This window comes from Patagioenas fasciata, chromosome 1 (assembly GCF_037038585.1).
Source record: "Patagioenas fasciata isolate bPatFas1 chromosome 1, bPatFas1.hap1, whole genome shotgun sequence".
Lineage (NCBI taxonomy): Eukaryota > Metazoa > Chordata > Aves > Columbiformes > Columbidae > Patagioenas > Patagioenas fasciata.
Window position 1 is genome coordinate 133910600 of NC_092520.1, and position 22097 is coordinate 133932696.

The 22097-nt window shown below is 42.7% G+C and overlaps 1 protein-coding gene across 4 annotated transcripts in view; it reads left to right on the plus strand.

Moving 5' to 3' along the window:
* Positions 1–17135, plus strand: part of BPGM (bisphosphoglycerate mutase) — a 49095-nt gene extending 31960 nt beyond the window's left edge. For 2 of the 4 annotated variants that reach the window (XM_065847949.2, XM_065847959.2), the window contains 3 exons: positions 1179–1271; positions 3570–4222; positions 13263–17135. In XM_065847949.2, coding sequence (XP_065704021.1) covers positions 3622–4222; positions 13263–13441 — 780 coding nt within the window. In that variant the 5' untranslated portion in view covers positions 1179–1271; positions 3570–3621 and the 3' untranslated portion in view covers positions 13442–17135. Of the gene's footprint in view, positions 1–35; positions 210–255; positions 275–1178; positions 1272–3569; positions 4223–13262 lie in introns of those variants that run through there. The other 2 variants (XM_065847940.2, XM_071815384.1) reach the window with 2 other exon arrangements.
* The last annotated feature ends 4962 nt before the right edge of the window (positions 17136–22097 follow it).

Genomic DNA, 22097 nt, shown 5'->3' on the forward strand with positions numbered 1-22097 from the left:
CTCATCCTCTGGGCCAGCCAATCGGGCACCCCCATCTTCGCGGGCGCGGGGACACCGCGGCCTCATTAGGACGCGGGCCCCCCACCCCTTTCCTGGCGCGGCGGCGGCAGTGACGGTGGAACCGTCTTCACTTCGGCCTCGGGGACGGGCGGCGGCGCGCGGCTGTGGCGTTCCTGGCGGGCGGGCTGCGACCGGCTGCGGTGGTCTCTGTAAGGCAGCGCGCGCTTAGCCTGTTAATTCTCCGAAGCCGAGGAACGAGCGCGGGGGCAGGACGGTTAGCGGTGGGGGGGAGCTCCCTGCGGGGGAAGAAGGGCGCCGGGGGTGCTCCCTCGGAGGGGTTGCGTAGGCGCTCTGGGCGGAGAGGGGTTGCCGGGTCCTGGGGGAGATTCCCTGAGGCGGGGTGTGCGGATGGGCTCCCTTGACGGGTGTAGGGACGCGGAGCCGGCCCGGGGTGTTTGTGTGTGTGGAGTCACCAGAGGGGAAGGGTGGTGGTGTTGGGACCCGGGGCAGGTGGTGGCTTCCCGTGGGAGCAGTAGTTGTGGGGCACCTCGTGGGTGGAAGTTGCTGCTTTGTTCCTGGGCAGCCTCCTGTGTGTGTGTGTATATGGGAGTTGCAGCCCCACTTCTGGGTAAGTCTCTGTTCTTAGAGAAGGCCAAGAGACAGAAGTGCACTGCACAGGGACGTTTTATAGGAGGGCTGGGCAGGTGAACTTGTGCTGGCTGGAGTGAGGAGTCCTGGAAATGAGCACCTGTGGCAGTTAGACATGCTGATGTATTATGTTCTCCTGCGCACCTTGCCCTGTCCTTCTGTGTTGACCTGGGGCTCTGTGTTTCTGTTCTGTGCTGGATCCAAGTCTGCTATCTGTATCCTCCTTTGTGTCCCAGAGATTTTGGTAGATTTCTGGGTACTAGAGCTGTGGTAATTGTGGTCTAAACAAATATTGGGGAGCAAATGATATCCTGGGGCACCTGGGAGACAAGAAACTTCCCCTTGTTGGAAATGCAGGAGCTGTGCATATGCATCTTTTTGGGAGAAGGAAATTGGTACATTTCCCAGCCCATACAAGGGATGTGTGCTCTATTTTCTTACAGCTCAAAGAGCAAATGATGGTTGGCATAACCATTTGCACTTGAGGTTTCTTTCTGTGTGATCACTTGATGTTTATTCTCTTCCTGCAGGTAATTAACCAAGAGTGTGTGGTGGCCTCTGTATAAAGCAGCTCTTGAGTCTATGCTGGGATTTGTGTAGGCTGCTCCTTTGCCGTAGGAAAGGTGAGTAGGATTATTTCCATGTGTTGCTGTAAGGCTTTCTAGCTTAAATGCTTCCGTAAGTGGTGTGATATTTAAACAAGCCTGTATCTGCCAGTGCTTTCTGAATTTGAGAATAGTGATTCTGCCTGATCTTTTATATAACTGAACTGTAGTTAATGGTCGCCAGATGATCTTGGATCATTGTATGAATCTTTTTGTTTGTTTGTTATATTTTAGTTTTTTATTGCTTTTGGACAAAAGTACCCAACTAAGAAAATGTGTGAACAGATGCATTCACTCTGTTGTTGGGTCTTGTTATTTTTATTGGGTGGTAATTTGGTTTTGTAAATTACGTGATCTGTTCCTGTGTATAATACAGTCAATTAATCTGAATAATGAGATATCTGTAGAGATAGCTTTTTATGGGGCTATGTTTTATGTAGTTGTTCATGCTGTGGACATGCTGCAATGGTTAATCATATCTATGGGATGCTGGAGAAGGATTACTTTGGTTTTGAGGTGGAAATGGTATCTCATACTCCTTTGTGTTGTAAACCTGGGATTTTTAAGGGTGTGGTTTAGCATTGTATATGATGTGACATGACAGTGGAATCCTAACAATAGTTGATTTCTTTGCTTAATGTGCAACTGACTGTGAATGGAAAAAGTGGAACATGCAGGCAATTTTGTCTGTGGTGTTCCATGTCATACACAAAATTCAGGCCTCCTTTGCTTGAAATCACAGGAGACTTTATTTTGTATTTACCAACTGTCTATTCTGTGTCAGAAAATACCTCCTGATATTGTGGTAAAAAAAAAAAATCTGTCAGTCCTAAAATGCATTTTAATTGTGAGCTATACCAGTAGTCAGAAGGTAGAACAGGGGAGGTGTTGTGTAGTGTCCTTGTGTGGTGTAAACTGTCTTCTGTGGGAGTAAAGGAGAACTAAGCTGCTGTTAGAGTAGAGATCAAATTACTGAGGCTGTTAATGAATTCAACTTTTCTATATACTTTTTATAAGCCTGGTAAAAATGAATGCTGCTTCCCAAAACCCAGAGTACATGGGCCTGACCCATCCTACTGAGCTAATTCAGGGTTACAGTGGGCCTGAGTTTGAGACACTTGGAGACTTGGAATGTGATTGAAGCAGCTCCAACTGATTTGAGATGATGTGAGCTCCTATAAGCATGTCTCATGGAAATCTAGTCTGAAGTTGTGTGTGCACAAGTCAGACTTTTGTCTCCCACTGTCCATATTTTTGAGAGCACTAAGTCTTTGAGTATACAGCAGTCTTTCCAGTGCAGAGAGTTGTATTTTTCTTTCTACCACCCTCCCTCCCCTTCACCCTGGTTCTGTCCATTATCTACTCAGTGACACCTCAGGTCAGAGTGATCAGATGGGGTTTTCAGAGTTGCAGTGCTATGTTAGATGGACCTTTCAGGCATCATGCAATTGCTAGATCATCTTCGGTCACATTGCAGAAGCCTGGGTGAGTGGTCAAAATCCATCTCCCATTGAAGACAATTCAGGGTGGTGTTACTTAGTCAACAGGAGCAGAGAAAGGTGCTGTTTGACCTTATGAATATGTAGCTAGTTGTGCCTTGCATCCCAGAGTATCTGTATTGTGGCACTTGAGTGTGGAGGAATGAGAGAGGAGGTGGTCTGGGGAAGAATCTAGCAGAGATTGGCATAACTAGCAGGACGATATAGGCATGTGAGGAAATAGGTTATACAGTACATGATATAGACATGTGAGGAAATAAGTTACACAGTACATGATTATGGTGACCTCTCTTTTGAGGAAGGCTAATAAGGTCCTGTGTATTGCCACTTCCAATTCTGTGGCCCTCCTCCCCAGTTGCCCTAGCTGAGGATCACAGCTACTGTCTGTGGCCATGTTTCCTTGGAGCCAGTGTGGGTCTAGACAGCGATTACAAGCTTGAGCTCCATGTTTCACCTCTGCAAGTTCAGCAGTGGGTGGGGTCTGCTTCTCTGGTTGGGAGCTGCTACTGAGTGAGGCTATGCTTAAGCCCTTGAGGGGAATCTGTAGGATGGAACAGCTTATACAAATCAGCTACTAGTCAATTGGTTAAGTGGGCTAGTTGCAACAAGCTGGGTGGAGGATGGTCTGTTTCCTTCCACATGAGAGTGGGAAGGAATTCAAAGCCAGGAGACATCAAAAGTAGAAACATACTCAGCAGACACTTATTTCTTTGATTGTTTTGATTCTGATAGTTGTCTGCTCCTTGCTGCTGTATTAACTACTTGTAATGCATGATCTATAAGATGTTTGATGTATCTGTCTCATGTGTTTGTCCAGATGCATCATTAGATGCCAGACCATTTGTCATCTGTGCTAAGCTGCAACCGAAATGGCTAAGTACAGGCTTGTTCTCTTAAGACATGGGGAAGGAGCCTGGAACAAGGAGAATCGCTTCTGCAGCTGGGTGGACCAGAAGCTGAGCAGTGATGGGATAAAGGAAGCTCAAAACTGTGGCAAACAACTTAAAGAGCTGGGCTTTGAGTTTGACCTCGTCTTCACTTCTGTACTCAGCCGTTCCATCCAGACTGCATGGCTTATCCTGGAAGAGATGGGCCAAGAGTGGGTCCCCATTCAGAGTTCCTGGCGACTGAATGAACGTCACTATGGTGCACTGATTGGTCTCAACAGAGCAGAAATGGCTCTGAATCATGGGGAGGAGCAAGTGAAAATATGGAGGAGAAGCTATGATGTTACCCCACCTCCCATAACTGAATCTCATCCTTACTATGAAGAAATATACAATGATCGCCGATATAAATGCAGTGATGTCTCTCAGGATAATCTACCAAAGGCTGAAAGTCTAAAAGATGTGCTTGATAGACTCCTTCCCTATTGGAATGAAAAGATAGTGCCAGAACTGAGAAGTGGCAAAATGATCCTTATCTCTGCTCATGGTAACAGCAGCAGGGCACTGCTGAAGCATGTGGAAGGTAAGGGTCTTCCTTTTAACCTTCCCCTCTGCTCTTTACTCAACTGCTTACTGCTTTACATCTTATTCTGTAGCATATATTACTTATCTGGGCAATGTGACACTTAATGTCTGTGGTCTCCAAGGAGAAAGTAAGAAGTTGGCCTATAGGAACAGGAACCAAATTGGGGCGTGCAGAAGGGGAAGAGAATTAGGTAGGTTCATGTAGTTAAGAGAAGAGCCAGGTACTTTCCCGTTGTTTCTCACTGCTCATTTTAAAATGCTTTATTCAAATGAACTTTAGTTGGTCTAAACAGACACAAACTCTCAAGGCTCTCGCTATTTCTGGATTTATTCAGCTGCTTTGTCAGAATGGTTGAAGTCCTAATCTGTTCATTAAACAAGCATTGAATTAACACAGCAGAATAAAGTTCTTGTCTTGGGATGTGGAAGACATTCTCAACTGTTACTGTGGTAGGTTGCTTCTGAGTCTTCATTCCTGATAATTCCTTACTTAAAGCTGCCGTGACAGGGAATTCTGCAGAGACTAGGAATTTGCTAAAGCTTATCCAAATACTGTATTATTTGCCAATATAGAAAATGCATACCGAGAAACAGCTAAGTTTGTAGCTTAGCATAAAGTTGCTTATTTATTTGGGACTTGAAAAGAATGCGATTTATCTTTGAGTCATTGCTAGATTTTCTTTTTTTTCCCCCTCTGCCTCTTCTTTAATGGCATGTCTTCTAGTTTAGGTCATCCTAAACTGGAAGATGGACTGTATTAATTTATTTGTCTGTGGGTAGAGAAGAATTCAGTGATCATACTTGTATGAATGCACCCTATGAGAGGTGTAGTTGCAGGTATGCACAGATGGGATTGCATCCACTCAATTTTTTAGTTAATAAAACTCTCTGGTGTGTGCCTCTGCAGCTTTGACTCTGCTGAGCACTTTTTGCATTTAGGCATGCTGGAACAGTCAGGATAGCTGATGCTTTAGGTGGAGTTAAAAGCCCAGGGAATACGCATGTACAAGTGACTTCTGTAGCTACAGGGGCTCTGAATTCTGTGGTACAGATCACTGCTTGGAGGAAGGAGAAAGGCAGCTTCATCTGGTTCCGCTGTGGCCAGGGTTGTTGTCTACACTGTGTGAAATCTTATAGAATTACAAAGGAAAAAGGGGCAAATTTGCAACCCTGACCTCCTCAAAGAACTGGACCAGTTCCATGAGACCATGCTGGTCAAGCAAACCCTTTGGGGGCGAGTTGCTGCAAGCTGACAACAGCTTCAGCAGAAACCTTGGTCCACTTTCTGCACAGGTGTGTGCGAAGGCTAGAGCTGACAGCATGAGTAACTGGTAGAGGTTGCTTTAAAGTTAGTATGGCTGGGTTCCTTGCTGCATTGAGATTGGAAAGAGTGGTGTAAGTCCTGGCAAGTGCAAAGCTTTTATCTGGGACAGTCTGATAGGTATAACTCTTCAAGAGCTGCGTACATTCAAGCAAAGTAAAATAGAGCTGTGTCTCCTTGTTTGTCTTACACTATACCTTGTGCCTCCCAGCATGTGGTTACACAGGGAAATGTGAGGAATCATTTGCAGAGGATCTAATTTTGTTGATTGAGAATCGTCCATCAGCTCCCACACAAGAGCAGTTGTCAGATACAGGGCTCTTCTGCCCTTTTTACAGTGGAGATCTGGATTGCTGCAGAGCTGGTCTGAAGGGTGGCATGAGCAGAGCATTAGGACCCCTGATATTTTTTTTTCTTCCAGAACTCAAGCCTACATCTAGCTAAATCTAAGAGGTTCTGTGCCTGCATTGCTGACTCTCTCCATTTTTCTCCTGAAAGGTTGTGAGCTGCTCTAGAAACTTGTTGGAGCTTGACTTGAGTCAACACTGCTTAAAGTTTCTCAGTCTACTGTATTTAGAACACCTGCTATGAGTTGGGCTTTGTTAGTGTGGATTCTTTTTGACAAACCTAGTGTGTCATGCACTTGAGTGGAAGTTTCTGGGCCCCTCTAGCTTAGCTGGAGCCATGTTTTTTTGGCATTTAGAAAAGTGGGCTCCAAATGCCCTACATGACTGCTTGAATGTCTTAGTTGTAGTGATAATTTAATCCTGGAAACTGTAACTCAAATTTTAAATGGCAGTAAATATGAATGTGTTTTAATTGTTTGATCTGATGAAGCAATTCTAATTCTTTCAGTATGAAACTTAGTGTCTTTTCAGAAAGACTTCAGAGTGTCCTTCAAGTTACCATTTCAGGGAGGTATTTTTTTGAAACAGGCCTGCAGTTCTCCGAATCTGAATTTTTTTCCTTGTTATGAGTAATTGGTAAAGAGCTTGAAATGTGGATCTGCACTCTACTTGCACACAAATCATCAGAGTGAGAGAGTGTCAGGATAACAAGGCTTTGATTGTGGGTTTGGATTTCTTTTCTCAGTCCTCAGAGTGGACCTCATTAAGGTATATGAAATGTCTGTAGGATCTCCCATGGTTTGCATGTGAGGACTTAAAGTGAAATCCCAGTACTCTTTCTGAAAACAGTATATAACAGAAACTGCACTGTACTCTTGTGTGCTCTTGGAGATCAGAAACAGCAGCTTCTCAGAGAACTTGTTTTTGTGACCTGTGGGCTGAATGACATTTCTCCAAGAGGGTGCTGCTGAAGACCTCTGTGCTATAAGCTGCTGGTGTCCAGTGGGGATGCTGGGCTGTGTTCCTTTTAGGTGATCCCTATTTGATAAATGCAACTCAGGAAAAGTGTGGCTGTTTGTACAATCCTGTCAAAGATACAGTGTTGACACCAAATTTTTAAGTCTCTGTAACTGAGCTTATCCAGACCTTTCAGAGCACTTATCCTTTGCATCATCTTCAGGTGATGTATGTGATGATACTAGGAATCACTGGCACAACTATAAATTGGCAGAGTGAGAGGACAGTTTTCATTATATATTGTTAGGGTTGTGAAGGCTCTTTGAAAGTAACATTCTTTTTAAATTCAGGCAGCAGTCTTGTGCTTTCTGCTGGAAGTCTCTTGTTGTAACTGTTTTGTTATGTGACGTCTGTTGATATGGATTGTGCCCTGTAACTTGGGTCTCTAGACTGTCTTTCCTGGTATAGCATCTCTGGTGCATTGACAAAGCAAAGGCAAAAATAAGTTAATGAGGAGGGTATCTGAAGTAAGCATAGCAGACTGGTTTGATAAATTTTATTTTGGATGCTGAAGTGTCATATTAATTATGAAAGCATCAGTTGCTAAAATCTGCTAGATAAGCATCCTAGAGGCACAGGTTCTGTTTACAGGTTATTTTAGCAATTCTTTGAAGGAGGAATAGTTTTATCTAGTAACTAGAACTTCAGCTTGAGACTGTCTTGGCAGTGTCCCATCATAAAGACATTAGTGTAATAGTTGTGACCAGCTTTCCCTGTTACTGTTGAAGAACTACATGGAGACCAAGTCTAATGGAGTGGTTTACCAGGCAAGTGGCACAAGGATTGAGCTGTCCCAACTTCCCTCCTGGCCATTTAACCCTGAGGACTGGTGTAAAGTACCTCAGGACAAGGTCTTGTGGAAGGCCTGATTCTAGAATTTCCTCCCTGTTGAAAAGTTGTCATCTCTTGGATATGGTGTGGTGGTCACTGAGTCTTGTCATATGCAGGGTAAAAAATGGAGGGGAGGAGTTACCTGGTCTCCTGAAGAAAGATGCAGATGTTGTACCCACTTAGCTTGTGTGGTTGTGGTGACAGAGCTGGGACAGAGCTCTGGACCTGGACTTGCAGGCAGAATGTGGTGACTCGGAAAGCCTGATGCTTGTCCTGCCAGTTGGTGAAAACGGAGAGCAGTGCCCTCCAGGATTTCACTTTTTTCCATTACTGTGATTGTGATACTTCTGCAGTTACAGTATTTATGTAGTTTACATGCTAGAGCTACACACTGTGAGTCCTGGTGTGGATTGTGTGATGAGGCCTACCTAGTAAGATTATTTTACTGATTTTGCTGCTTGACCTTCTTAAGGATATACTACTTATGTGACTATGGTGTCTGAGGGCAGTTAGAAACCACATTAAGATCTAACAGCTCAAGGCTGCTGAAATAAGATAGTCTTGCACACCCTGTTATTCATCCCAGTCTTTGCTCTGTGCTTTTGCTGCTTATTTCTTGTGAGCTTGTTGGGCCTCTTTGCAAGTTAACTTTGCCTGTAAACTGGCAAGGAGTGGGTAGTTTTGTCATGCTGCTGTTTTGAGTCAGCACAGGGAAGGGGATGACAAGTGTCTGATGATAGTGCAAAAGGGCTGGAACAGATTGTCCAGGAGCTGCAGCTGGTACAGGAGTGTTTCAGACATGACATGTTAGTGACTGGTTCCCACAAATTTGGACTTGAGAGACTATCAATAATGCTACAACCAGTGATGGAAGCAGCGATGGGAAAACCAGAGCTCTGTCTAATGGCAGTTTGTGTGCTGGCAGGCTCCAGGGTTGCATGATTAAAGAACTCTGTCATGATGTTGCCTTGAGCTCCTGGTGGTGGTAGTACACCTTGGGTCTCTACTCAAGCCTTCTGGGACTTTCTCACCTAATGACATAGCTAACAGCTAGTGCTGGTAGTAGCAAATCTCATGCCTCTTTCAGCCTATTTAATCTTAGACTGCTTGAGAAATTTAAGGCAGGCTGGATTTCCCTGCTGCATGGGAATATGATCGATCCATGGTTTTTCTTACGTGGTCTCATATTGGAATGGCCTCAGTAATGACCACAGTCAAAGTCAAACCATGATCAGGAACTGTTTAGGTAGTGATACTATGTTGGGTCTGGCTGAGATGGAGTTACGTAGCAACCTTTATAGTGCTGTGCTTTGTAGTGGTAGCCAGAAGGGTGTTGGTAACAGCAGTGTTTTGACTACTGCTGAGCAGTGCTCCTACAGCATCAAGGCTGCCCCTCCAACATTTCCCCACCATATTGGCAGACATAAGGGTGAAACAAATGTAAATAATATGATGCAGCCATGGTTGTAGCCCAGTCATCTTCTTTCTTCTTTTCCAAAAATCTGTACAGTAAGCTAATATTCTGTAAAGGTTAATTGCCAGACTCTTAACACTGTGCCCACTTCTCTCCCCTACTGAAGCTAGGTCCTCTGTCAGCCTGTAGGGAGGGCAGAATCTGGCCCTGAATGTTTAACTTAGGCTAAAGCTTCAGTGTATGAAAACATAAGCTTCTGGGAAGGATGCTGTGACCTGATTTGGATCTCAGTTACAAAACACCAGTTCTAAAACAAGCCCATTGTGGCTGAACTTATGCATATGATCTTGTGTGTTTTGTTGTCTGAATCATCTGGCCTCAAGTGTAGTTGATGTGCAGGGGAGGAGGGGTGTAGCTATTCTCAGTAGCTGTTGTGCTTTTTGTGTTGCTCTGACCACAAGAATAGAAGGAAGGAACTTGGTAAGAACAGGTGAGAGGGAAGGAGAAGCTGAGACAGCCCATGTTGAAGTTGGCTGTAGGTGTTCAAAATCGAGCTCAAAGGGATTTGCTTCTGTAGGACTTCCCAGGGTGCAAGTCTTTCAAAGCACTTCATGGGCTACTGGATAAAGGTAGATTCTTAAACTTGTAAAGGGACATTACTGGTCTCTGGTTGATCACCCAGTTCAGTTAAATGGGGCATAAGTAAGCTGGAAAAGAATACTGAATAGGATTTTGAAAGATCTTTTTTTTTGTAATAAGTGGTGTATCAAAATCTTAGTGTTCATGTACCTAACTGCTTTCTGCTATACAGCTGCTATTAAGGAACAATGTTTAACAGGTGTTCAGGAGAGAGAACATGGAAAATGTCCACTTGAGGAATGCAGTTTCCCAGTCAGCATTCTGTCTGCAGTCCTGAGGAGGATGTCCTGAGGACTTCAGTAATGTCTGTAGGTTCTCATGGCTGGAAGTAGGGAGGACATTAGTTTTAAACCTACTCAGGGAAAGCCTAGTTCCAGGAACACAGTGCCCTTCAGCAGTGCTGGAACCTAGCCTTTAGTATTTTACTGGATGGAAGAGTGCTGCTGCTTCAATGGTCTTATTTCCCACTGCACCTTGTAGTCAGTAGCTGAGTCCTTGCCCTGATTTCACCTTTATTTCCTGTGGGACAGAACAGGGTTGTGACACAGGCCAGCTCAGATAACATGTAAGAAAAGGTCACTTGGCTATAGTTACAGCACATGAAGTAACTGGATAGCAGTTAGCTTGTGCTTGCAATGGCTGAAGTATAGGATGCAATCTCTTTACTGTCCTCCTAGCCTGCTGGGTGGGGAGGTTTCTGTGTGCATTTTGTCTGCAACTGAGTAGCTGTGTGACAAGCCTGGTCAGCTTCTTGCTTCTCAAAGAACAGAAATACTATACAAATACAGTAACAGTGCTGAAATAAAGCAACAGGACACTATTGTTTCTTTAGGATTTTCATCTGACTTCAACTCGCATTTCTAGCCTTCTGGCTCTGAGGCAACATTTCCATGTGAGGAAAAATCCTGAAGAGAAAGCCAACATCCCTGCTGGTGCTTGTTTATCCTCTACTGCACTGTTTTGCTTTGCAAATCAATACTAGTTGACATTGGTGTGGTCACTTCATTCTGTAAAAACAGGAAAATGCATTTCTGAATCTATGTAGCTACTGCTAGTTTTCTTTAATCTGTCTTTAGAGGAAACCTTTAAATATCCTGGCTCCTGATCACATTTTGTAGTTTGCCTAAATTCTCCTGCGTGACCTCATCTACTTTGTGTATAACTGAATGGTTTAGTCTGGGAGATTGAATTTGGGAGCTGGATGGAACACTTCCTAGGGCCGGATTCTATGTGGATACATGGTGACATCTATGTTATTAAATTCTGATATGGTTAAGAATCCTTGAAAGAAGAGCTCAGGCAGGATGGCTGCCTGTTTTGCAAACCAAAATACTTCAGAACAGTGTGTGTGCCTGCTAAATGGACTTAGTATCTTTCCCATTGATTTCTGTATGGTTTTAAAATCTTGGATACTCCTTGAGCACTGTTCTGTAGGTTTGGGATTCTGCTGCCTACAACAGGTGAATTACTTATACCTTGTATACTGGAGTTGCTTAAACTGACAGAATATGACTTTTTAAATGAACTGATGGCTCAATATGTAACAAGCTTTAAGCTTCTTCCAGGGGGTGGTCTGTTTCTCTTGCTCCATGCCCTGCTGAAATACAGGGCAAATCTACAGCTGAACAGAGTACTTAACTTGATCAGCCTCAACATGGCTTCACCAAAGGGAAGTTGTGCTTGGCCAACTTCATTGACTTTTATGAGGACATAACAAGATGGATGGATGATGGCAGAGCAGTGGATTTGGTCTACCTTGACTTGAGTAAGGCATTTGACACAGTCTCCCAAAGCCTCCTTATAGCTAAACTGAGGGAGTGCAGTCCGGATGACAGGGTAGTGAGGTGGACTACTAACTGGGGGAAGGGAAGAAGCCAGAGAGTTGTAGTCAATGGGGCAGAGTCTAGTTAGAGGCCTGTATCTAGTGGAGTGCCTCAAGGGTCAGTACTGGGGCCTATATTATTCAATATATTCATCAATGATTTGGATGAGGGAATAGAGTGTACTATCAGCAAGTTTGCTGATGACACAAAGCTGGGAGGAGTGGCTGATACCCCAGAAGGCTATGCTGCTATCCAGTGAGACCTGGAGAGGCTGCAGAGTTGGGCAGGGAAAAACTTAATGAAATATAACAAGGGGAATTGTAGAGTCTTACATCTGGGCAGGAACAACCCCAGGTTCCAGTATAAGCTGGGGAATGACCTATTAGAGAGCAGTGTAGGGGAAAGGGACCTGGGGGTCCTGGTGGACAGCAGGATGACCATGAGCCAGCACTGTGCCCTTGAGGCCAGGAAGGCTAATGGCATCCTCAGGTGTATTAAAAGGGGGGTAGTTAGTAGGCTGAGAGAGGTTCTCCTGCCCCTCTACTCTGCCCTGGTGAGACCACACCTGGAATATTGTGTCCAGTTCTGGGCCCCTCAGTTCAAGAAGGACAAGGAACTGCTGGAGAGGGTCCAGTGTAGAGCAACGAAGATGATTAAGGGAGTGGAGCATCTCCCTTATGAAGAAAGGCTGAGGGAGCTGGGTCTCTTTAGCTTGGAGAAGAGGAGACTGAGGAGTGACCTCGTTAATGTTGATAAGTATGTAAAGGGTGAGTGTCATGAGGATGAAGCTAGTCTCTTCTCAGTGACAAACAATGATAGGACAAAGGGCAATGGGTACAAACTGGAACACAGGAGGTTCCATTTATATATGAGAAGAAACTTCTTCTCAGTGAGGGTGCCAGAGCACTGGAACAGGCTGCCCAGGGAGGTTGTGGAGTCTCCTACTCTGGAGGCATTCAAGACCTGCCTGGATGCCTTCCTGTGTAACCTCATCTAGGTGTTCCTGCTCCGGCAGGGAGATTGTACTAGATGATCTTTTGAGGTCCTTTCCAATCCCAATGATTCTGTGATGATTCACTGGGTTTTTTTTGACCTGTTGCCATCCCACTGTTGCTGAGGGGCTTGACTTTGGGGTTTCCTGTTAGTATGTTGGCTCTGCTTTTTTCCCTAATGTGAAAATCACTGGTAAATTTGCACCCATATGTTCTGAGAACCATCTGTTTTGTCAGCTGCTCAAGAGGATGTTTTCTTCATGCACCTTGATCTACTTTATATGGTGTCTTTGTTTTAGAAACTGCATTCCTCAAGTGGTGTGTAAGTTAGGAAGATACGAAGGAGAACCTGTTGTCCTCAATAGAGTATTAATGGGAAGGTGTGGTCTCCAGGGCGATCTATTCCTGTTTTTCACATGTGCAGACTGTCTTCATCTTTATGGGAATTCCCTTCTTTAACTGTGTTCCTGAAGCTCTAACCAAGCTGTGGTCTGGCTGGGAATTGACCCTTGGTAGCTGGTGGTGTTGATGGAGACTGGAACACATCCTTAACTGTTTTAAGGCTAGATAATGTCAGAAATAAGGCTGAGCTAGACAAACAATTGGGAAGCTCTTCACTATATGTAACTCTGTTTTTCTTTTTTTCTTTGGCAGGCATCTCTGATGAGGACATCATCAATGTTACTCTTCCCACTGGTGTGCCCATACTTCTTGAACTTGATGAGAATCTGCACCCTCTGGGCCCTCACCAGTTTCTGGGTGATCAAGAAGCTATCCAAGCTGCCATCAAAAAAGTGGAAGATCAAGGGAAAGTAAAATCTTCTGAGAAGTGAAATCCCACTGACACAGCTGTTTTCTAAGTGTGGTAATAAGTGATGAGTTATGTATGACTGCTAGGTTGCACTATGTGAAAGTCTCAATTTCAAGCACTAAATAATTGGAAGGTACAGTTGTTGAGTCTCAGGTTGTTAGATTAATGCTCTGCCTTTAAAAGCTGGAATTTAGATCTCAGCATGAGGGTATGGATACTGAGAAAAAGAAATGAAGAGATCATTTAGGTAATTAAAACTTGCAGGGAAGTCTGCCCCAGATCTAGGATTGAGGGTGGCCTGGTACAGAAATAAAGGAATATGTTACTGGTGTCTACCAATAATCAGTCCTAATATGTTAAGGGAAAAAGCACCAGCTTACTGGACTAATTAGATTCAGGTTGTTATAGGCACCAAAACTTTCTCCCTGATAAAACGGTACCAGGTAAGTTATCTAGTATGATTCTTCTATGTTAATGGCCATGACACCTTGTTTTGGATGGAGTTCCATTGGTCTTTCAGAACACTTTTATATGTACAACTCTTTGCCTTTGTAATTTTGAGTCTTCCAAGGCCAATTCATGGCCCGGGGGGAATTTTGCAGTGATATTCAGACTCTTATAGTTACCATAGTTGTCTTTTGTTACGCTATATTACACTGTTCAAGGAATCTAGGAGGAGTTCCTTTTCCTCCACTGTCTTTGCAAAGCCTAGCATGACTGCTTTTTGCTGGCTTGCAATAATAGGATTTAACTGAGACTTTAATCCACAAACTAAGCACAAAGCTTTCATGTTCAGTGTTTAAATTATCACTTACTAGTGAGTGACCTGAATAGCTTTGAAACACTTAAGGAACATGTACTAGAGGTTTGATCATCTGTTATTCAAATTAGAGTAATTCCTGGTTACCTAAGTAAAACTGGATATGGGAAAAATCCCCCTCTAAGCTTTCCTGAGTTGCAAATTTATCTTCATAAATATGTTACACAGCAATGTCACTGTGGCATTCTCTGTATCAGTTTCTCTGGAGGGCTGGAAGAGATGCATAAGGCATGTAGGAATTGTTACTGGATTCAGCTCATGCAGCCATCATGCTGGTAGGCAGGATATTCTGCCATACCTGAAAGTTTTCTCCTGTAAAACTCTCCTCAGAGTCATAGCTTCATTCCTGATGAATGTGGCCTTGCTGTTGTGTTTGGCACTAAATTCGAACAGTTCACACTGGTTGGGTGTAGTGTAGCATGTATGGTGTTTTGATTCTTTATGTACACAAGCATCAGGGTAATTCCATTTGTGAAGATTTGATTAAACCTTACTTGCAAATATGAAACTGTTACTAAAATTCAGGTCTGACCTAGTGTCAACACCCGAGTGTGTGGATTCTGGCCACAGTCACCAACATGGGTGGTACTTGTGTATGTAGTGTTAGAACTGAATGTGTTCTCAGCATGGTCCAGCTTCAAATATCAAGAGAACTTGATGATAATTCCCTTGGTATGATAGACCCATAGAATCATTTGGGTAGGAAGAGACCTTCAAGATCATAGAGTCCAACCATTAACCTAACACAGTCACTAAACTGTGTCCCTAAGAATGTATGAATCTTTTAACCCCTCCAGGGATGGTGACTCAAGCACTTCCATGGGCAGCCTGTTCCAATGTCTGACAGCCCTTTCCTTGAAGCAGTTTTTCCTGATATCCAATCTAAACCTCTTCTGGCACAACTTGAGGCCATTTCTTCTTGTCCTATCACTTGCTACTTGGGAACAAAGACCAGCACCCTCCATGCTACAACCTCCTTTCAGATAGTTGTAGCCAGCAATAAGGTCTCCCCTCAGCCTCCTTTTCTCCAGGCTAAATAGCCCCAGTTCCCTCAGCTGTTCCATACCCCTCACCAGCGTTGTTGCTCTTCTCTGAACTCTTTCCAGCACCTCAGTGTCTTTCTTGTAGTGAGGGGCCCAAAACTGAACACAGTATTTGAGGTGCAGCCTCAACAGCAATGAGTATGGGGGAGATGATCACCTCCGTAGTCCTGTTGGCCACAGTGTTTCTGATACAAACCAAGATGCTGTTGGCTTTTTGCCCCCACTAGCCAAAAGATATAGAAGTATAAACTTTTAAAATCCTAGAGTAGCTGCTGCTTTTCAGAGAACAGTTCCATAGCTCACTTCAAAACTGTGAGAGGTTGGTTTTTTGTGTGGTGTTTTGGTTTGTTTTTTGTGTGGTGTTTTTTTTTTTGAGGAGAGCAGTGTGACTGTGTGGTGTCTTTGACAGTCTCCCTGTTGTATGGAGGCAGGCTTTCCAGGTCTGATCCTGGCTTGCATTAGTGTAGCACATATTCCATAAAAGGCTTCTTGCTAGATGGTAGTTTCTTTGTGAATGATGCTTGGGCTTCTCTTTGGTTTTGTTTTTGTAGCCCTTGTAATAGGAACAGAGTTACACATTTATCTTTGAAACCTACCAGCTTTGTTTACTCTTGCTTTTTACAAGCAAGGATATTTTGGTGTTTTTTGTCTGAAATACTATTAACACCTTCCCAGCTACTCTATTTGATACTGACTTATTTCTTTCTGGGTTTTTAATTTTCTGTGTGTAGAGTAACTCAATTTTAGTTGATACCTTAAAGTCATTGTTATGGAGTTAGACTGATCAGCAAATATTCACCTGTCAATGCCCTGAGGAAGGCCACTGGCAATCAAGAGATCAGATTCTTACCCAAACATTCAATAATGTGTGAAGTTTCAGTATCAACTAAAAGTTACTGTGGACTTCTTAACAAGGCAAGCAGAGCCACCTGTTGTCCATGGGAACTACACACATCCAGATGTGTGGGCATACAGGCTGTGGCTGTCAGTGTCCATATCCCTTTGACATTGTGGTGTTGTAATGTAGAACTTCTTCAGAACTTGAGATGCAGCTGCAATATACTTGGAAACAAACCTTGAATGGTGAGATGTGGTCTCTCCTCCTTAGATTTAATGATCTGTTCTGGGGATGGAGTGGGGAATGGAGAGGTGAAGGAGTGAAATGTAGAGACCATTAATATTTCTTTTTGCAGCTCAATGGATGAAATTGACTGAAAACAGCCATTCAAGTGTCCTGGACAGTAAGAAAAACTGTGTTTTCAGATGGCACTGTTTCTACAGTGCTGGTTGAGATATGAATAGCAACAGTGCCCTGGGAAGTTTGACTTAATTTGCTTTGCTTGTGACTCAAAAGTGATGACAGGATTTTACATGCACATCTGGCAGCAATGCTATCTTGCAAAAATATCAAATGGAACCAACTGGGGATTTTATTGTTCTCTTCAAGATTATTTTAACACCTTGAAATGCTTGCTTCTGAATAGCTTTCTAATTAAATTCCTGTTTCATAAAACACTGTGTTTAAGAACAGAAACCAGCTTCCATCAACAGTGGCATAAGCAAGCCTGATCTTCAGCCATAGCTACATCAGAGAGAAATGAGAATCTTGCTGGTGGTTTTAGAGATCAGGGGTTGGAAAACATTTTCCCCAAATTTGATTTAGTATGCTTCAAAGTTCTATAAGGTAACCAGTGTTTCTACAGTTGACATCGTGGATGTGGTTGATTTGGTTTGTTAATGCATTTTTAACTTGTTCAGTAGCAGTAATAGCTGTAGAATACTCTTGAAAACCTTTGTAAATATGGTGAACCTGACAGGTTCTTTGTAACTCAATAAATTCACCTGAAATATAATCTAACTTGACTTCAGTCTTTCTTCCTTCTACTCCCTTCTCCTTTGTATCCCTTCCAGGGCTGACAGGCAAATAAAACTGTGACCTTTAAGGCACCAAGAACTCTTCAAGCAGTCGTTGATCACATATCATGCAGTCAGTTGGGTTAAAATAGTGTTAGAGCAAACAGTGCATCATGTTTACATTTAAAGAAGTTGGGCTCGAGGTGAATATATAGCTCTTTGACCTGTGGGAGAACTTGCGTAGGAGCAGCATATTAAACACTTAGTTCTAGAACAATGGATCTAAACAAATGGTCACTGTTTCCCATGCTTGCTTTTCTTTTTATTAAGAAGCATTACTTTTCGATGGTGTATTCAAAATTGTAGCTTCTGGAGACAAATCCAACCCCTTCACTCTCCATTTGAGTTGTGACTCAAGTGACAAGTGCAAGGACCTGGAAGCCTGCTGAGGACTTTCTTGTTTATTGACCTTCACACACAAGGCCTTGGATACTGGGATAATGAGAGGCAGTATAAAGGTCTTACAAATAGTTGAACGTTCAGGTAGAAATGGGGAAGACACAACTCTGTGGCTTAAAACAAAAGTGTACGGAAGAAGCTGACTCTTTAAAAATTGGTCTTAGGATTGTGTTGAGGGTGTGTGAGAAATAAGTAGTTCTGAGTGTTTGTGTGTTGATATTTAGCATTTTTATGATTGCTGTCAGCCAATCTGAAGTTGTATTGGAGTTTTAGGGTGTGTGTCCCCCTACTGTTCCCCCAGTCACCTTCTGTACATAGCTCTGTCTTGCCTAAATTGTGCTCTAGTTATGCCCCAGATTCTTCCTGAGTCATGTCTATTGTTGCCTGTGTTGGGAAAAGACCATCTAAAGTCTGGCTTTCTAGAGTCCTCTGTACCTTTTTGTTCAGAAAATGTTGGGAGTGCAATGGAGTTTGCTATGGTCAGCTTTGTCTGCATACCCTGAGGAGAGACTGTCTCTGTCTAGTCACACTTTCAATGTTTACACTTTGCTTTTTTTGTGTTCTTAAACTTTTTAGTCTGTTGTATTGATGGAAGGTGTCTGAGTACTAGTTGAATACTAAACCAATCCAGCTCTGCCTTCATGAATTTGCAGTCACTCTGCTTCAAAGCTGCCAGTTCTCAATGTTCATAATAAATGGCTTTTAGCAATAGGCTTGTCTGTTTTCTGTGCTGGCCACAGCCTCCTCTCAGCCTTAAATTCCTGAGGACAGGAAAGAAAGCAGATATGACAACTCTGCTCAGGAAAGCTCAGAGCTATTGTAGGAATGGAATCTAGTGATTTGAATGGAGACTACAGAAGGATCTGGAGAGAAAGAACCCCTCTGCCTTTAAGACCTGTACCAAACAGGTGTTGCTGGCTCTTCCTTTGTGTTACGGTGGCTAAAGGTTCTGAAGGTGGGTGAATGCAAAAGGGAACTTGACTTTAGCATCACACAGAGGGCAGCTGGCTGTGACAGTGCACTCCTTCCTCCTAATGCCTGTTAGTCAGCTCCCAAGCATTCTTGAGGGTGTTCTAGCAGAATTTAGCAGTGATGTTGTGTCCCCACTCTACAGAGGCAACAGGGAGAGGTGGAAGAGACTCCCTGTTCTTGCTCTTCACATTATGCTGACAGAGCAGGGGAGGGCAGCAGATACCAGACTATGGATGTTGCTGTGCTGTGAAAGCAAGCTCAGTGCAATAAAGTGTCCTGAAGATGACTTCTGATTGCTGTTTTTCAAAGGAGGGGGCATTGACCCGTAGCTCAGTCAGAGATGGCAACACAGATGCTGCAATTAACCTATCAGGCTCCAGAAAGCAGTTGTGGCCCTAATGGGACCTCTGGCATCAAAAGTGCTGTGTCTGCAAGCATATGCTTCATTAGCATAGTTGTGGTCTTTTTCTCCGGTCTCTTCCAATTCTCCATCAGTATGGTATGTAAGTTTGAGCTGTTTCCCCATCTTCTGTCTGGCACTTGTATTAACTAGGTGAAAGAAATTATCTTTTCTAGAAAAGCAGTGTGAGTCCAGTGTCAGCAGATGTTTAAGTTTTGGTTGCTCTTGGCCTCAGACAAGCCAAGCTGTGCTTTGCTGTGATCTTCCAGGTCAGTCATTTCCAGCCTTCAGAAGCAAGCAGCACAACTAAGTATCAGAGGACCCTGAAGTGTCTGTCTCATTCCATTGAAGACTTTTTTTATTTCTTGTTCCTGGTGCTATCCTAGCAGAAGTGCTAGAAAGGAGGAATGTGCATTTGATAGTAATCCAGTAATCTAAATTGGGGGTGCTTTGGTGAGTCAATTACCTAGTGAATCCTGCTTTCCTGGCAGGTGCTTGTCAGGCTCTCAGTAACTCTAGTCTACTATGATTAAACCTGATCTAGTTCTCTAGTTCAGATCTTTGGCTTTCCAGCTGTTCCTAAACTCTGCTGATTGTGCTTTCTAGGTTCTGTATAGAAGGCAGTGGTACTGGCTAAGCTAAGAGTGAGAAAGTAGGCATAAAGATCCATAACTATCCCTAAAGACAAAGGCAATGGCTCTTACACAAATTGCAACTGTAGACTGACTTGCAGAAATGCAAGTGGACAACAGGTGGAGCAAGTGCGTTGTGGTAAGTATGTGTGGGAAAACAGGAACAATTTTACATTCCTGGGTGCATATAGGGATAGCAAGGCATAATCAAACTCTCCTGAAAGGGAGCATGTTTTATCTCTGCCAGTGCTGCCCTATCGTTTAACAAATGGTGTGAAAATGACTTTAGTTCTGATGTAAAAGAAATTGCAATCATCATCTATGTCACTTGTACAGACTGGCGATTAGTCCCATTTTTGTCTTGCATCAGCAGCTTCACTAGACTAGATAAATTCAATAGCAGCAAGACTGGTTATTTGCAGAAAGATATTCAGTCTGCAAAAAAAAAACTCAAAAGCCCACAATCCCTGTCAGTGACAGGACATTAATAATTCTGTGTCAGGAAAGGTGAGGGGTACAGTTGATGGTTGCATGAGAAAAAGAGCTCAGCAATGAGCAGATGCCAAATCTTAAAAAATAATAATAAATGAAAGGTGTCCTCATTTCAGGCATCTGATTTCAGATACTTCTGTACAGATTTTTCCAAGGGACTATGCATCCCTCTTCTTCCCCATCAGAAGTTGTGGAAATTTGTTTTACATGCTTTCAAATTGAACTTTAAGGCAGAAAGTCCAGACATGCCTCTCTTGCACATGTCTTGAAAAATGTTGACTGACATCGCTTATCCAAGCAGGGCGAGTCTGTAGGTGTAGCTGATAGAAAAAGATGCTAGCAAATTCAGTCTTGTACTGCAGGCCCAAATATCTCTGCCTTCCCTAACTTATTAGTGTGAAAAGTGCTTGTTAGTACTACAAAACTCCTGAGCTTTGCTTTTGCACTTGCTGTATACTTAACCCATGCCTGTAAATGAATGTTTTCTGAAGTACATGTGCGCACGCAAATTTGAATTTTATGAAATTCAGAAACTCAGTTTCTGTCAAGCAAAAAGAAGGAAGAATAAACTTTCACAGGTCTCATTTTCCCAGATGAAAACCTTAGAAGACCCACGGAAATGAAAAGTACTTTCTTCCAATACTAGAAATCTTGCATTCTGTGCTCTCCCTTCCACGTGTTTGGCTCAAGTGACTTCTGCAGCCAGCAGCTAGGAATACCTTCTATGAAGCTGTAAATCCTTCATGTGGGCTGCTGATAGATTTCCAGGGAGATCTAAGAACTGTTATTTCATCACTTCATCACAGTATTGGGGATAACCAAAATACCTACACAATGATTATTAGCAATATAAGGCCAAATACTCATTTTCCTTTTAAAATTGCATGCCTTCTCTTATTTACAGGTAAACTTAATTTTTTTTTTTTCTCCTACATTTCAAAATTTGAATTCTCCCTGATGGCGGATTGGGCTTGATCTGACCCCAATCACGTGCTCATTTATATAGTAGGTGAGCTACGTTTTAATATTAAGTAACATGCACTGGCAGCCAGAGACATCTATAAATAATCATTACAAATACACATGGCTATTTTTATGCGTATATAAATGGATAAATTGTTTTTATTTTTAATTTCTCTATTTTTTTTAGAAAAGTTAGTAACTATTTTATATCATTATCAATCCTATGCTCTGAATATCGTTGTTCATGTCACAGCATTACCTGGGTTTCACATTAGTATATGTCTGAATTCCTTATTCTAAAGTGCTGTATGTAAAGTAGAAAGTGAGATCACTACATTAGCACTTTTAATCTGTAAAGTTGGTTTGTTTTGCTCAGTTTGGAATTTGCCTATAAAATGCCAATATGTTTTGGTAGCAAAGTTTGTAGTTTTAGCTGAAGTAAAGTAGAAATATGTTTTGCAGTTGAAGTTGGGCAGTGTTTCTATTTAATAGATATTAGAACTGAAATTTCAGGCGTATCAAGTACCCTTTTAATTTTTTACCTTCCCCAAAGTATCAGAATATATGATTGTGAGGGTTTGATTTGTTAAGAAAAATGACTGAAAAATAATTTTGAGGCTTCCATCAGGGAATTAATTAGGATATATGATTTATCAATGTAGTTTTTCTGCAGCACAGGAATTCTACATTTAGATTTTTCTTAAAAAAAGCTACGGCTTTAAGTATAGCAAGTTAATTAAATTCTGTAAGCAAATTATTATTCATTATGATGATAGGCTAGGGGGTTTGAAACTTCATTCAAAGTTGTGGATTCAGTTTTCCCACAGGCACCTCATCACAGACAGGTGACTTATTTTTCCCATCTGTGAAATGGTGATCTCAGAGCTTTGTGGCCTCGTGGCTGTGCCTTTTTCATTAGGAGCTGAGATGCTCCAATATATGGCAAGAAGACTTGTTCAATGGGATGTTGAAGTTTCAGCATAGGGTTTGCTTCAGTGATGTGGCTCTTGGTTCAGTGCCTGATTGTGAGTGGAGCCCCTTTT